At 43.5% G+C, this 14,830-nt stretch overlaps 1 protein-coding gene across 18 annotated transcripts in view; it reads right to left on the reverse strand.

The window, feature by feature from the left end:
* Positions 1-14,830, reverse strand: part of LOC120893875 (unconventional myosin-IXa-like) — a 64,514-nt gene that overhangs the window by 14,475 nt on the left and 35,209 nt on the right. For 12 of the 18 annotated variants that reach the window (XM_040296054.1, XM_040296053.1, XM_040296049.1 and 9 more), the window contains 11 exons: positions 10,258-10,394; positions 9,934-10,169; positions 5,329-6,282; positions 5,101-5,243; positions 4,885-5,020; positions 4,510-4,775; positions 3,886-3,933; positions 3,001-3,120; positions 1,568-2,056; positions 842-1,031; positions 688-771 (listed from right to left, as the gene is read on the reverse strand). In XM_040296054.1, the coding sequence (XP_040151988.1) occupies positions 688-771; positions 842-1,031; positions 1,568-2,056; positions 3,001-3,120; positions 3,886-3,933; positions 4,510-4,775; positions 4,885-5,020; positions 5,101-5,243; positions 5,329-6,282; positions 9,934-10,169; positions 10,258-10,394 (2,803 nt within the window). The remainder of the gene's footprint in view (positions 1-687; positions 772-841; positions 1,032-1,567; positions 2,057-3,000; positions 3,121-3,885; positions 3,934-4,509; positions 4,776-4,884; positions 5,021-5,100; positions 5,244-5,328; positions 6,283-9,933; positions 10,170-10,257; positions 10,395-14,830) is intronic. The other 6 variants (XM_040296045.1, XM_040296043.1, XM_040296056.1 and 3 more) reach the window with 6 other exon arrangements.

The raw sequence follows: 14,830 nt of genomic DNA on the forward strand, positions 1-14,830 counted from the left end.
ATCCGAAAAACTGTCACCGAAGAACTTCGGTCGTCACCGTTAACTAAAGACCGACAAAGATTGCTTCTATGTGACAACATGACCGAAACTTAGCGACTTTGAATTCCATTAATTGAACAATCTAAATATTTAATCGGTTTTTAATGGCACTGGAACGTTTTTTAAACATATATCTCATCAAAAAAATGTGTCTTCCACAGTATTGCTTTGAAATCCAGGATTCAATGTCACCCATCCATATTGCCAAAATTATGTCTCCTTAATGCTACGCATATGGTTTGGTTTGTTGGCAAATATGCAAATTCATCGCACATTACCTTGCCGTACCCATAATGCTGTACGCTTTCCCAACGTGCACCAAGCTAAGTTTGAAGGATAATCGCCATATGCTGTGTAACCGACGTGGGATAAGCGTGAGAAAAAACAAATTGTCTTTGTGTGTACTTTTGTCAGGCGACTTAACTGTTCCTCTGTTAACTATACACTGTACATCCTTCCTGTTGAAGGTTGTGGGACTGGCTGTGAAATATTATGGTATTTAATTCCATACATATGCAACATCCGCACGGTCACACGTAAGTGTAATAAATTTTACTTTACAGTTCGAACAACCTGTTATCACCCAATGATTGAACAGTTGAAGGACCACATTAAGACACCCCCGTGAGTTCACATACTCTTACATACCTGTCGCGTAACGGTGGCATCGTCAAACTGGTTCGGTATTTTATTCGGATTCGATTTGATACATCGAATGAAGAATGGGTTTGCCTAAAAAATGTACCCAATGGTTAGAAGCCGTTGGTTCTTTGTTGCCTTCGTAGATCGCCATGTAACTTACCTGATTTAAGGTTTCCATCAACGCGATCAGAGAGTTCTGGAACTGGGCGGTCACAGTAAGTGGCTGTTTACGTGTTTTGATAGCGGAGGTTTGATTCGACAGATTCTGGCCAGCTGAAAGCGTTTTTACCGACTGAAGATTCTTTAGTCCCTTTTTCGGTCGCTCGCGTGGACGAAAGGATTTGTTTTTCCTGGTAATGTGTAACAGTGAGTGAAGATAACAAACCATTAGTATGCTGATATTATAAGATGATATTGCAGCGGGCAGAACAATTTTAGTGAAAGCATTGTTGGCTGAAGAAAGAAAACACTCGCTCCGGAATAGTATTGGAGCGATAGCTATGTTGGTTGGAATTTTTAATCTATCAATTTTGAATTCACCAGATAAAAAACACACATTATTGTACACACAAGTTCATAAAACTACGAGTAAAAATCCAATTAAAAAGCAATTTAGCTCGAGGGCACGGTACAAGCAAGCTTGGACTGAAGCAACAAAATAAAGTAATATTGTATGGACATGTAACACTTTTCAAAAGCAGAACAAAAGGAAAGGAATTTAAATGTAAAAAAGAATGACCAATGAGAACGGTTTCTTTAAAGTGTGATGCTATTCATAGAGGTTGATCGCTGTAAAGATACATCGAAATTTGAATGCACAACGGATCGGATAAGAAAGGAAATGAGCGAATGAGTGCGCGCGCCGAGGCGTCTGTTAAGCTCTTACATTACGATTTGAGATGCCCGGGCCATTACGTCCTGGCCGGAACGTTCGAAACGATTACGCGCCGCTGCCGATCCCAGTCCGTATCCTTTGCCACTGCCAGTACCAGTTACTGCTCCGCTGTTCGGAGCACCGCTCGCGGAAGAATTTGCATTGGCCGATGATTTGCCACCTCCACCACTGCCATAGATGGACGATGACGAAGAGGCCGTCGATTGTAGGTGTTTTGAGTGGTACTGGGGCGTTTGATCTTGCTGTTGATTGCACTCGTAGTTCAGTTTGCCGTCGGGAAAATTTTTGTTGTTGAACGCAAAACTCGACCACGACCGGCGAGGTGTTCCACCGGTTGCGCCCGGTGAAGCAGCGCCGGCCGCACCATATCCAGCATTTCCAAGGGACTGCCGGTGGTAGGCGAGATTGCTGTTGGGCGAGCAGGCCTGATTGTTACTATGGCCCGATGTAATATCGCTCATGGCGTTACTGATGCGTTTGCTGCTTCCGGCAATTCGTATCCAGTTGAACCGACGCGACGTGTGATATGCAGAGTGTGTGGTTTTGTTTCATTCGCACGCAGGTAGATTGATGAGATGATGAGGTTGATGAGAGGAGGCACACACGATAACGATAGACCAGGACGCATACGCACACATATACAAGTACACACAGTGACGGGCACAGAGAGAAAGACATTCACACACAATGTTGGTCATGGTTGATAGGATGAAAATAAATCAAGAAAGGAAAAATAAACGTAAACAAATGAAATTCGCTCACAAAATTGTACAAAAGAAGTACAGACGAAAGATTGTTACAAAATGTTCTAAATGATACGGTGCTGCTTAATGTTAGTAGCGGCTGTCAAAGCGTTTTAAGAAGCGTTTACGTTCGTTGAGTATACGAGTGAAATATTAATTTACTTAGTAGTGACAGCACTATGTTTTATGGATATGATAAAAAACACAAACTTGCCCCAATTTTTATTATATTCGGCTGTCTAAACACACTTCTAAAGTACACCGTCTAAATCTAAAGATGTAGACATCCACCCTTTATACTTTTAAATGTATGCAAACATTAATTCATTCATTAGCACGCGCACTTCAGAACAAACCCCTTTGTGCGGCAGTTAGCAAAATTACAAAGCGCACTTTTGGCACTATAGTGCGATACACACATTTTTACACGCATTTCTACACGCACACGCAAAAGTAGCGCTTGGTTATGGTTATTCATCGATGCAACACGGCACGTCGCGTTACATACTGAACTGGATAACAAAAATGTACCCATCAAACAATTAGCACACAACAACAAAAAAACTGACGAAAAATCAAAATTCATTCAAAAATGCTCGCTCGTACGCCCGCAAGCAAACACTATTGCAAGGTTGGTGCATGTTCATATTTGCTTCCGGCGTGCTCGAACGTATTGCTTACGGCCAATTTTTGCGGCGCTCCCTCTGGCCCCCTTTGGCCGTGGCCGACTTTGTCGAATAGTTGCGGTACCGGTCCAGCATACCAGCATCCCGTACCGGACGCCGTGCACAGAAAAGCTTCCTGCAGGAACACGGAACAGGAGTATTAAAATAATCAGTAAGTATTTGAAGTTTGGATTGTTACGCAAAATATCGCTGTGCTTTAAAGAAACATCGCTATTCTCTAACGATTATTTACTGCCCTTTTTAATCAATAAAATATTATTTACTGTAACGTTTTAGTTTCATTTCATTCAATCGTCGTCAACGGCTGTGTTCCTATATGAACACAACAATGGGAAAGTTTTGTATTAACCTTTGGATATTGTTTTTTGGAGCTATTGATCAACAAGTTACGAATGGGAACAAAAGACATTACCAAAATTGAGCATTGCTGTAGCTTCATTGTAATTGTTTTGTGAATCGAAAGAACGCACGTTTATGAGACCAAAAATTATGAACGAAAATGAAACATAAACCACGAGATGCAATGGATGTGTAAAAGGCACTAGAAATCGACCAACAGAATCGACACTGAAGAGTATTAAGCAAAAAGTGCAGGGAAATTGTTTCAACGGGACGCAAGGACAGAAACAAACCAGGATCGAGAGTGGAGCAAATGTAAATACACACACACAAACAAACATTTAAAAGTTTATAATAACCGGACAGATAATAACAATAAATGAAACATGTAACACATTAGCACGTCGAACAGATATGCAACAATAACACAGTTAGATAGATTAAAAACCATTATTGTAACGATTTTCGTTTTTGTTTTAAGCAAACCCTAAAATTTGTATAATGGCTTGTAGAAGTAGTAGAGAAGAAGAGTTCCACTTACGCAATTCGATTGATTGTTAGATTCACCGATGAGACCGTCACGAGATGGCTAAAGAGGCACCAACACACCACCACCACACCACCGAGGAAGAACAGAAAAAAAAAACAATTGTGTGGGGCCATCAATGGCGGGAAGTGTTACATTTTTTTGTGGAAAGCGGAAACCAGTATGAGTAGGGAGGAGTGGGGTGGTATCAGAACGCAATAAAATTCAACAGAATAAATCAAACAATTTTGGAATGGAAAAAGGTTGTTGATAATCAAAATAACCAAAAAAAAAGTACCAAAAATGAAAATATACCAAAAAAGGTAAGGAAAGGTAAAGGAAACCCCCACAGGAACCAAGTGAGGATGAAACAGAGAAAAAGAGAGAGAGAGAGAGAGAGAGAGAGAGAGAAAGAGAAGAAGAAAAGAAGAGAGAATGCATTATATGATCGATACACGAACGCAGAATCGCAATTGGAAATTAGTAAAATTTTCTCCAAAACCAAGAGGAAGAATTTCCCTTCACCACACTACAACAGCTGTACAACTAACTGTACAAACAAAGCGATCACCGTACAACACCGTACATTGTTCAACACCTGAGAGCGCGCTATTAGGTATAATCTACTGCATCTCTTACCTCACGATACTATCGTTCGGCGCACGGTACCGCGTCTTGGTGGCCAGCTTGTTGTACGACATGTCAGCCCGCTCCTTGCGATGCTTAATACCGGCCGACCGGAATGCGAAATAGCCGCGAAAAAAGGCCCGTAAAATGGCCCACCTGAATACGGCCACCGGGTCGGCTCCGACCAGCTCGCGAACAAACGCCATGCTCGAGTTTTTCAACACGCTCACAATATCCTGCCGCATTAGATCGAGATTCTTTTCACGCATTTCGGCGACCTAAACAGTTGCGGGCGAGAGAAATATGCATCAGATCGATATGCACTTGCCGCTTGTTGGAAGAGAGGCACGAAATGCTGGTGCACTGGGGCTGTGGTTATACTCGTACCTGATATTTCACCTTGCCCGCGTAATGCTTTATAATAAATGCGTTTTCTTTGCGCTGTGGCTTTTCGTAAAATGCGTTATCCTTGTGAACACTGTTGAACTTTTGCAGCAACGTTTCGTTCGTGGCACCGGGAAAACTAAAAGCAAACAAAATGGATTAATTAAAGTCTGACTGTTCGGGCTTGCGGCCATCCATCCACCATCAAATCATACTTACTTGCACAGATCGTCCAGTATACACAACAAACCGGAAGGTTTCGATTCAAACAGCTGCAAGCAACCGTAATTGTCTAGAAATTCTATATCAGTCCATTTAATTCCCTCGCGTTTGTATTCTTTTTGTTCGTATTTGAACACGTGCTGGGAAGAAAAAGAAACGGAAGAAAACGGAGGAACATTAGGGAGACTGTGTAGGCCGGACCGCGAATGCCGATTGTGCGCCTACCAGATTGAAGTAATACTGTAAATGCTCGTTCGCATAGTTAATACACAGCTGCTCGAAGCTGTTCTGTGGCCCAAAATCCTCGAAGCCGAATATGTCCAGCACGCCGATCGAGTGTCCCGTATGCAGGACCTGGTCCTTGTTCAGCAGCGCATGGTTCACCTGCAGCACAATCCAATCGAACAGCGCCCCGTAAAGGCACTTCGCTAGCGCGTCCCGGGCCGCAATCGCTTCCGGCAGCTTGTACTGCATGATCAGCGTCTCGCCGCTGGCCTTCACGCGCTTGGACGTGAGCGCCGACATCAGTGTCTCCTGCTTAACGCGCAGCAGCTCCGATATTAGTCCCACCACGTCCGGATTTCGTACCTGCACACTCTCGTCGTGGTGGTAGGTGGATTTTTTCGGGAAGAACTCGACGTTACCGAGCAGCAGCACGGCCGACAGGACGTTGAACAGGCGCCGCTGCTTCTCCGCCGAAAAGCCAACCATCTCCATACTCTGCTTCAGGCGTGAGAACTCGTACTTTTCGTCACAGTTTTCCAGCGTGAGATTCTTTGCGTTCAGGTAGTGGTACTTTTCCGCTGGCAGCAGATGCAGTGCGTCCCGCTCCGCATCGGTTGCGCCCGACAGTAGATAGTAAAACACGTGGTAGTTGCGCTCGTAGTGTCCTTGTGAGACGATTCGGCTCTTCTCGAGCAGATACTTCTGTACCACAGCGCCCTGCACCATACCATTCTCGCGGTAGTTTACCTGGATGAACTTGCCGAAACGGCTGCTGTTGTTGTTGTGCGCCGTTTTCGCATTGCCAAACGCTTCCAGAACGGGTCCGGCACTGAGGATGGTCTGCTCTACGCCGGACCCATGGGCACCTTTCTGCGAGAGGGCCGTCAGATGGTGGAGCAGGAAGTTGGTGCTTTCGGTTTTGCCGGAACCACTCTCACCACTGATGACGATACACTGTAGGAAGGTAAAATAGTGAAACACATTAATGTCAAACTGTAGCAAGAGGCATAATACTTTTATGCTTTGATTAGACCGTAGCTAATACAAGCCAGATGCACTCAATAACACTTGAAAAATGCAATGTACTTTAAACGACAGTGTACAGCAATTTCAAGAAACAGTACAAATCTCGTGGACAAGGACTAGCATGATAATAGCCGCAATGAAATTCTTGTGAATTTAAATATAAATCACATCCGCAGCGGTAGTTCGGTGTCGGCTATGCACTCATATATCATATACAATCAAGTTAAGATCAACTTTCGATTACCATGTTTTGATTTTACTATTCTCATAAATGCTCCAAACTTTCTCCGTAATAGAATAACCGTCAAAGTGCAAATTTTACGAACTTTCTCTTCCACGCGCAGTTAGTAAGGCAATAAAACATGTGACTTTGAGCGACCAGCAGGAACGAGAGAAAAAGAAAACTCCCATCCCTTACACGTACTTACTCCAGTGCGTACAAAACAACTTCCCAAGTACCGGTACGGTGCCAAACCCATCATCATCATTGCGAATCCGACCGACCTCAGTTTTAGCTACAGTCGCGTTGTGAAGGCTTTTGACACGCGCACTTTCCGCTCGCTTGTGTGTGTGTGTGACTATGCGAAGCTTAGCCGGCAGTCAAGTATATAGGATGTTGTAACGCTAGCGCTACAAGATACCATAAAAAAGCCCCTGACGCCACCGTATTCATTCATAACTCGTTTGACCATTCATTCGCCATTCCGTATGAATGCCACGGTCGGACCTCGTCACTAGTCAGGCAGGCAATGTGCTCACGTCACGCCGCCAACTATATGTCCCCGGTGGCAAAGGTATTCCACACTCAAAAGGAAAGTCCGCCTACACCTACCAATATACAGCCGCACGCACGCAGCAGCAACTTGTTCTAGGCTCTAGTATTAGAAAAATGTTCAACTCGTAACCGAGAATGGCTTGCAAAATGCTATATTTATGCAGCCACTATAGCTTCCTGAAATAAAATTAAAAAATCATTGCTCTAATGTATGTGCATGTTCGTGGTCTCCCGTACTTCATTCATCAGTCCAGTCGCGTACTGCTGTACGTCTCATAGGAAATTGTCAATTTACATATGCATCTGTCCTCACCACAGACCTTATACACTTTGGCGCAAATTCAACACACGATTCGTTCCCTTTTGCCAAACCCATCTCTATAGCACCAATTCAGAAAACTGTGAAAAAAGCCAAATACATCCTCCTGGGGATGTGAGAGTGTATGAGGCACCAAGTGCGATTCGATATCCAATTTCGTAATTGGTTGGACGCCCAATCGCCCCGTACGATTTTGCACTGAGCAAGATTGATAAATGGAATCCAATTAGAAGGTGTGTGAAGACGTTAAAGGCTAAAGCGTGTTGGTCATACGACTCATCTTAATTGCTTGCACACAAACACAGGACGTATCCTGGCCCACGAGAGCGTACTTTAAAAGGTCCGTTTTAATCGCGCGATACACGCGCAAACTATACACTGTATTACAACACTCCAATGTCCTTGCCTTGTCCTTTCAAGGCAGCTCACCATTTTCTTCAAAGCATCTTTTTATTTCCACCGCACAATAATAGCGCTAAAGGAACGTGTCTGCAGCAACGTCGTCCCGCGCGCGGAAACGCCGCATTAGAATTGCATAAAGGAGATCCCCTTAATCACAGCGTTGTTTTGCAACAGAATGAGTGAATAAGATTAATTAAACTCCAATTGGAAGCGGATAAGGAATCTAAAGAATGCATCGTCGTCCCCCACACGTCGCCGCTGTGGGAGGAGGCATGCGAATACAGCAACAACCACATCAGCAACAAAAACAAGCAAGCAAGCAAGCCGCAAGCAAGCTTGGCCACACACCAACATCTGGCATCGTGGAGAACAAGAAGCGCGCAAAGGGCACGCAGAAGATAGCACCTGACCAGGGGTTTGGGACGGCAGTAATCGAATCGTAAAACGGACGGCAATGCGCAAAATGCATCGTGGTGCCATTTTGCAGCGTCGGCTGCAAAAGATGACGGACAAGAGTGTGTATGTGTGTGTGTGAAGAGCAGGATAGGGTGGTGGTTCTAGTTGAGATGTTGACGCTGTTGTGGCAGCCAGTGATGATGACGGCATCACTATGCTTTGGCTGTTAGAGCATGGACAGCTGGATGGATGGATGGATGGATGGAATGAAGTGACAAGTAATAAAATTTATCTTCTCGTTCAATGCTTGGCCCTTGCTAAAGATCCACACGCTTGTTGGTTGTTCGAACGCAGAACGGTGAAACGTTTTATGTCCGGTTAATGTACTTTCAGCCATATTACGGCCAGCGGGATTGTTGATGCATTAAAATTCGTATTTTAGACTACACAGAATCGAATCTGTTGTTTAATTTCTATGTTTTTAAGGTGATTTGAAGCCATTCGGACCATTGTTTTAATTTTTTAAAAGAATATGTGCTTGTGCATGATCATGCTATTGCAATTCTTACCCTTTTTAACTAATATTCTTTTTAAGTATCATACAATCTATACGAATAATAAAAACAATGAACTGCAAAGTATCACTCGCAATAAAATTCCACGCATTCAGCCTGTTTTTGCGAGTAATTCAAACATATTCAAGTTCAAGCCGATGATTCCATTCTACGGTGCCATAGCACCAATGCATTGCACAACGATGGCTATAGCTCATTGCGCCTAGAACCAACGAACCGCATTTGTTACAAACACACGTGGACGCATAGCACTGAGATGCAGAGCAATATCGGGTGAGTATGTATGTGCGCGAATGAAACGGTGTGCGTAGAAGAACGCAACACAGAGGGTGCACTTTGTCGTTGGCTTCGTTCGTGTAATTGATGCGAGCGATTGTCCACAACCTAGATGAAGTGTGCATACCGGGTTTTTTTTCTTCTCTCTTTCTGCTGACCCTTTTTGCGCTAAGTGTAATGATGATGCTGCAAATGTCATCCATGATGATGTCGCTAAATGAACAACCGCCATACTGCATCGTTCAGCATACAAAGCCTGCAAAACTGTCCAAATGCTCATAATACACAGATGCATTTAAAGGAAAAAACAAAAACAAAACTATGCAGAAAGGAATTCCTCTCGAGAGCGGCAGGATAGTGGTGAAGACATCCGCACATCGACATGTTATCCCTTCCGAGTGCGGTGAAGAGCTCTTTGATAAAATTAACTACCGTCGAATGAACTATACCCATTGGGCGGTCGAGCGGATGGGTGATTGTCCCACTCCATTAAAGTTCACAGTAGCAGGTACACTAACACCGATTCTTATAGGAAATCGATCCGCACTTATAGCATACGTCAAAGGTTAACCTACATTTAGGACCATTCTAGCTCATGGCATCCGTAGCGTTCTTATTGTACGCCCTCTCCTGACTGAAATAAAATCTCCTACAGCACTCTTGACAGTTGGGAGGGGGCGCTCTTTCATTAATTACTCGACGCTCTTAAGCGCTTCGATCATCAACTCTTTGATCTCGGCTACTTCCGCACATGCAAGTACAATAGTGGTCAATTAGCTTGACCGCATCCCAAGAACAGCAACAAGAGGCCCACCACACCGGCTCATCGTGCGTACCTGGTTTCGTTTTTCCTTCAGCATGTTGTAGTAAGCGTTATCCGCGATGGCGAAGATGTGCGGGGGCAGGATCGGCCCGATCCGCTGGTTCTGGTAGAGCCGCACATACTTTGGATTGTAGATGGGATGAAACTTGAACGGATTGACTGCGATCAGGATGCTGCCGACGTACGTGTATATGTGGCCGGCCTCAAACCGCTGGCGAAGGTTCTCGAGTAGCGTTGCTTCGTTAAGATCTGTGCAAGGGTGGGAAAGAAAGAGAACGCAAACAGTTAGTAGGGTTTAGATGGAAGCGGGGGCGATCTTTGTCCAATGCAAGTATACCTGGTAGTTGGCACAGGTCAGGATATTCCCTATTTTCTTTCTGCAACAGAAACGGTATAAAGTCTCTAAGTATCTGTGGATCGAGTCCATAACTATCTAGCCAAGGAACGTCGCTTTGTATTTCACGTAGATAGAATCTGCAATTAGAAAGGGGTAACATAAATGAGATTTACAATTTCATACACTTTTCGTTGATATTTTCAAACACCGCCTAGCGCAATTTAAAATCTACAGATATGAATAATGCAATATAAATCATGTTTTTGTTCGATGAGTCATTCCGATCTCACCCAAAACATTGTATTGAATGTAATACATATAATTGTTGCACCTATAAATGGTAGGCCCATACCTTCAAGCAAATTTAACCTATTTTGTCGATTTAAATTTCACCACGTTTGACCGACCACACAAACACACCCCACACAAGAGTAGTGAGCGACAGAAACCCCTTCCCACGCTGAAGGAGTTAGTTTTTCTCACTTCTGAAAGATCTTCATTGCGATACAATACAAAAAACAAACGTTCACGGCACTGAGTTCGACCCGTTACGAACATTGCACTCCATACATCACACATTGCAAAAACCACTCGAGATGTACGCTCGGGGAAACGCAGATACAACACACCTGCCATCCACCCAGAGTTTAATGCGTCTGTCTTTAATTGTATTGATCGTCCGTAAAACTTCATTTAGCTTCTAGCGAGCATGACTCATGGGAGTTAATTTTCACGATCACGTCAGTGGTACGCGCTGTCTCGGAGGTGAAGGAATAAATTTGCTCTGGAGAGTGTAATGATCGTGAATGGGCATACGTCCCACCACCAGTCGGCACAAAGTGGGCAAGGGCGACGACGACGGCGTCTGGTATAGAGGTAGCAAAAATTAAAACATAGAAAAACAAACAGAAGAAGGTATTGGTGTGACGGATAACCAAATAGAATGCACGCAAAACGCAGCGCAACGTTCAATTACAATCCTATAGAACAGAATCTAACGGGTGAACGGCTACCGCCACCGTACTAAGTTACGTGGTAATGAACACGCGAAGTGAAGGTAAATGGAACGCTTCTGGATAAAATATGACATATTAATATATGCTCTACCACTGCTTTACGGATTCAGCGCAGTCCGATTAGAGAACGGAACGGAAGCAGTGTGCCGCCTAACACAAGATCTGTTACTGTGGTTCTTCATGGTTTTTCTTGCCTTAGTTACGACACCTATCTAGCTAAACTTCATCATAAAGGCTAATTAGCTGCCAATAAAATAGAGCGAAAATAACAGGATGTGTAAAAACTAATTCCACTCGACACGCTTCATCGCTCACCGCTGCCCCCGTGTGCTTTGTTGTATGCGGTTAGATTGCGTGACAGGTGAATTCATCATTGAAACAATAACAACAGCAAAACGGAAAAAAAACTCTAGAAACTATTCAGACCTTCCCGACGCTGAAGGTAACGCACAGTCAGTTTAACAGATCATAACACGATTTTACGAGAGCTAACCCATAGCTTAGCAGTTTATAAATATGACTCCACCGGTCCCACACGCGTAAATAATACACTCGTTCATAAATAATGTTAACACAAATGCCTAACGTGACACCTTTCCAAAACACACTCCCCTCCGCTTTATCGTCCAATTGCGAAAGAACGATAATTGGACCAGCACCTCACTTTGTCGGAAACGCTTTCACCAGATGATCCAAAAATATGCTTCACCCTGTCATATGAGGATAAGAGGCAAGGGGGGGGGGACTACTACTTAAACCACGAAAAATGCTTCCCATCCCAACACGTCCATGCACCATCCATCCGCCCGGTCCCGCACGGTCATGAGCGGAGGATGGTGTTGATCATCGTTTACCAAGCCGTTTTCCACGCGTCGTCAACAATCACAACGTCCTCCAGGGCTTCTGCCTTGTCCACGGTGCGACAAACCACATCGCCCCCCGCTTCATTCCATCGAAACACGTTTGACATAACACAGCTGACCGTGTGTATGTATGTGTGTGAGTGCTAGCGTTTGCCGCGGCCCGAAAAGCGGCACAGTCCGAACTTCAAAACTGATCGAGCATGCGTACATCGTTTTTCACCTTCTTTTTGTTGCGAGATTTTCCTAACGAGATGGGGTTGTTTTTTTTTTTGTGTGTGCAAGCATTTATCGTATGAGAGTTTCTTTTCGTCGTGGTCAACACAAAGCACTACCCCACCGCACACAGTTAGTGTGGTCAGATTCAACAATAACATTCAGAAACGACGCCGAAGGAAAACCATTGCAAAGTAACTGCCTGTATGGGTGCGGCTCGGGGCATGGTGGCCATCGTTTTCCTTCGTTCGCATTTCAAGATGATAAATGTCATCGAAACGTCAACACAGTGTCCCACCCCGCCCTAGCCAGCAGCGAGGCTAGCAGAGTTTGGAGAGGAAGGTTGTTAGCATTTGAACTGGCGTACGGTACCCAGCATTCGGTGGCAACAACAAAACCCAACAGCGGGCAAGGAATGTCCCGGCCGCAAAACAAAAACCCGCAAGATACGCATCGAAGGGGGAAGCACAAACACACAATAAATTTCAACCCATAAAGTCGCGCAAACGGACGGATTTTTATTTCACTTCACGATCACCCTCTGTGTGTCGGTGCTAGCGACTCTGTTGCACACGCAAATGCACCAGAGCGCACGCTAAAAACGCGTCTGTTTTTCACGAGACAAATGTTATTGCTTCAAAAATGGCGATGACATGTATTTATACCAATTCTACATCAGATGCTATCGTATAGTTGATGCATACATTTCGAAATAAGAGAACAGATCGTCCACAGTTGACACGCATACACCATAGCGTAAGGTTAGAACGTTTTCTTTGAAAGAGTTCAGTTCAGTAATAATGATCTGCTTCTCTTGCGTTTACACATTTTTAGGAGTGCAAAGTTTGTCGAGCACAAAGGCTAGAGTGTTTGGTGCTTAGTTAGCCAATAGGTGGGCGTAAATGATGGGCGATCGTTAGGTTCAATTTTTTACGATAGAGTGGCGCGATCAGCTAGAATGAAGATGCAACTGGGACAGGGTGTTTCGCATTTTAGCGTGTATATATAATAATCCGTTGGGAGCGGTCAAAACAGTCAAAAACAACAGACAAATGTGTCAATGATACCAATTTGATTCAGATCGAATTAGTTTTTCTTTGCGTGCTTCTAGTACAAGCGAATTGAAGGCCATCAGTGTACCTTCTTATTATTTTGGTGCTTTCTGGGTTTTTTGGGCTTAAGTGGTTCCATTTAATGAATTTGAATCACAAATTTAAAGAATCAGTGCGATCAAAAGTTTATTCAGTTTTCATTCTACTTTCTTTTTTCCTTATGTCCTTATGTTCCTTATTTCCTTCTATCCTTGGCGACACTCGTTATTTTTTTCCAGTATTGGAGGCCTTCACAATTCTAGTCAGTTTTTTGTATGGAGTTTGACAGTTGGAGGCTGAAATCATGTAAACAATCCATACAAAACCACACAAAAAACTAGCCTGCGATTTTCAGTCTAGAAAATTTTAGCCTAAAAGCTAGAATTAGATTCGAGTACCTGCTCGAAAACACGGTGTTGTTTACATTTATCCCAAGGTGGATTAAAGAAATCAGGTGATGGAATCTGGAATCAAAGTGTATGTAGTCCAGGTGGTATCATATCATGTTTTTTATAACCAAATTTGAACACCACTTTTTGACAGAATGAGTAAAACTTTTGTTCAAACAAGCTTTCTTGATGCTTGACGAATACTCAAAACACTCTTAAAATCTTCATTAAGAAGCAGAAGCGATAAAAATCAGTCTTCTAAATTTATTCACCTTGGGATAAGCCCACCTGTATATTATACTCAATTAGATAGCTGCTCGAAAACTGCTATACAATGCAAACAGCTGACAGGCTGAAATTTCAGCCTACGAATTTCAAACGGAAAGGGCCCCATTATCTTGATAGATATCCATAATATCTTTGTATGTGATCAAATGTAATGTCTCATGTGTAATATTCAAAGTTGCAAAGTTACTACCCGTGTATAACGACCCCAATAATCTGATTTTAGTCATTTTAGACCTAAATGGGGGTCGTAACACACGCTAGAATACGGTACTTTAATTTAAACAGTAATATGTGGCCCTGTCGGCATATTGTCACTTGACGACATAACCCACATGCAAGACACCTGACGTAGTATGAAACAGGTTATGAAAGGAAAAAAGTATAATGTTTTACGCCCACGCATCTAGGCGGCAATGTAAACAATAGAAAGGTATGTTTTCCATCACAAATACCTGTCATGTTGTCTTAGTCGAACTAATCCACCAGCGGGAATTTTGTAAAACTTGTCAAACTACACCCACCCCGACCTATAGGAGGCCCCTCCTCCCGCAACCATCATCTCAGGATCATTCATCAGGAGGGAATGTGACTGAACGACGTAACGAAAACGATCGATCGTAAAAACAACAGTTTCTTCGCTTTTTTACTCGTGTTATTTTACGTTACGCTGCCAGGGCATTAGATCCATGGCAGTGGGACGGAGGATAAATTTA

This window comes from Anopheles arabiensis, chromosome 2 (genome assembly GCF_016920715.1).
Source record: "Anopheles arabiensis isolate DONGOLA chromosome 2, AaraD3, whole genome shotgun sequence".
Lineage (NCBI taxonomy): Eukaryota > Metazoa > Arthropoda > Insecta > Diptera > Culicidae > Anopheles > Anopheles arabiensis.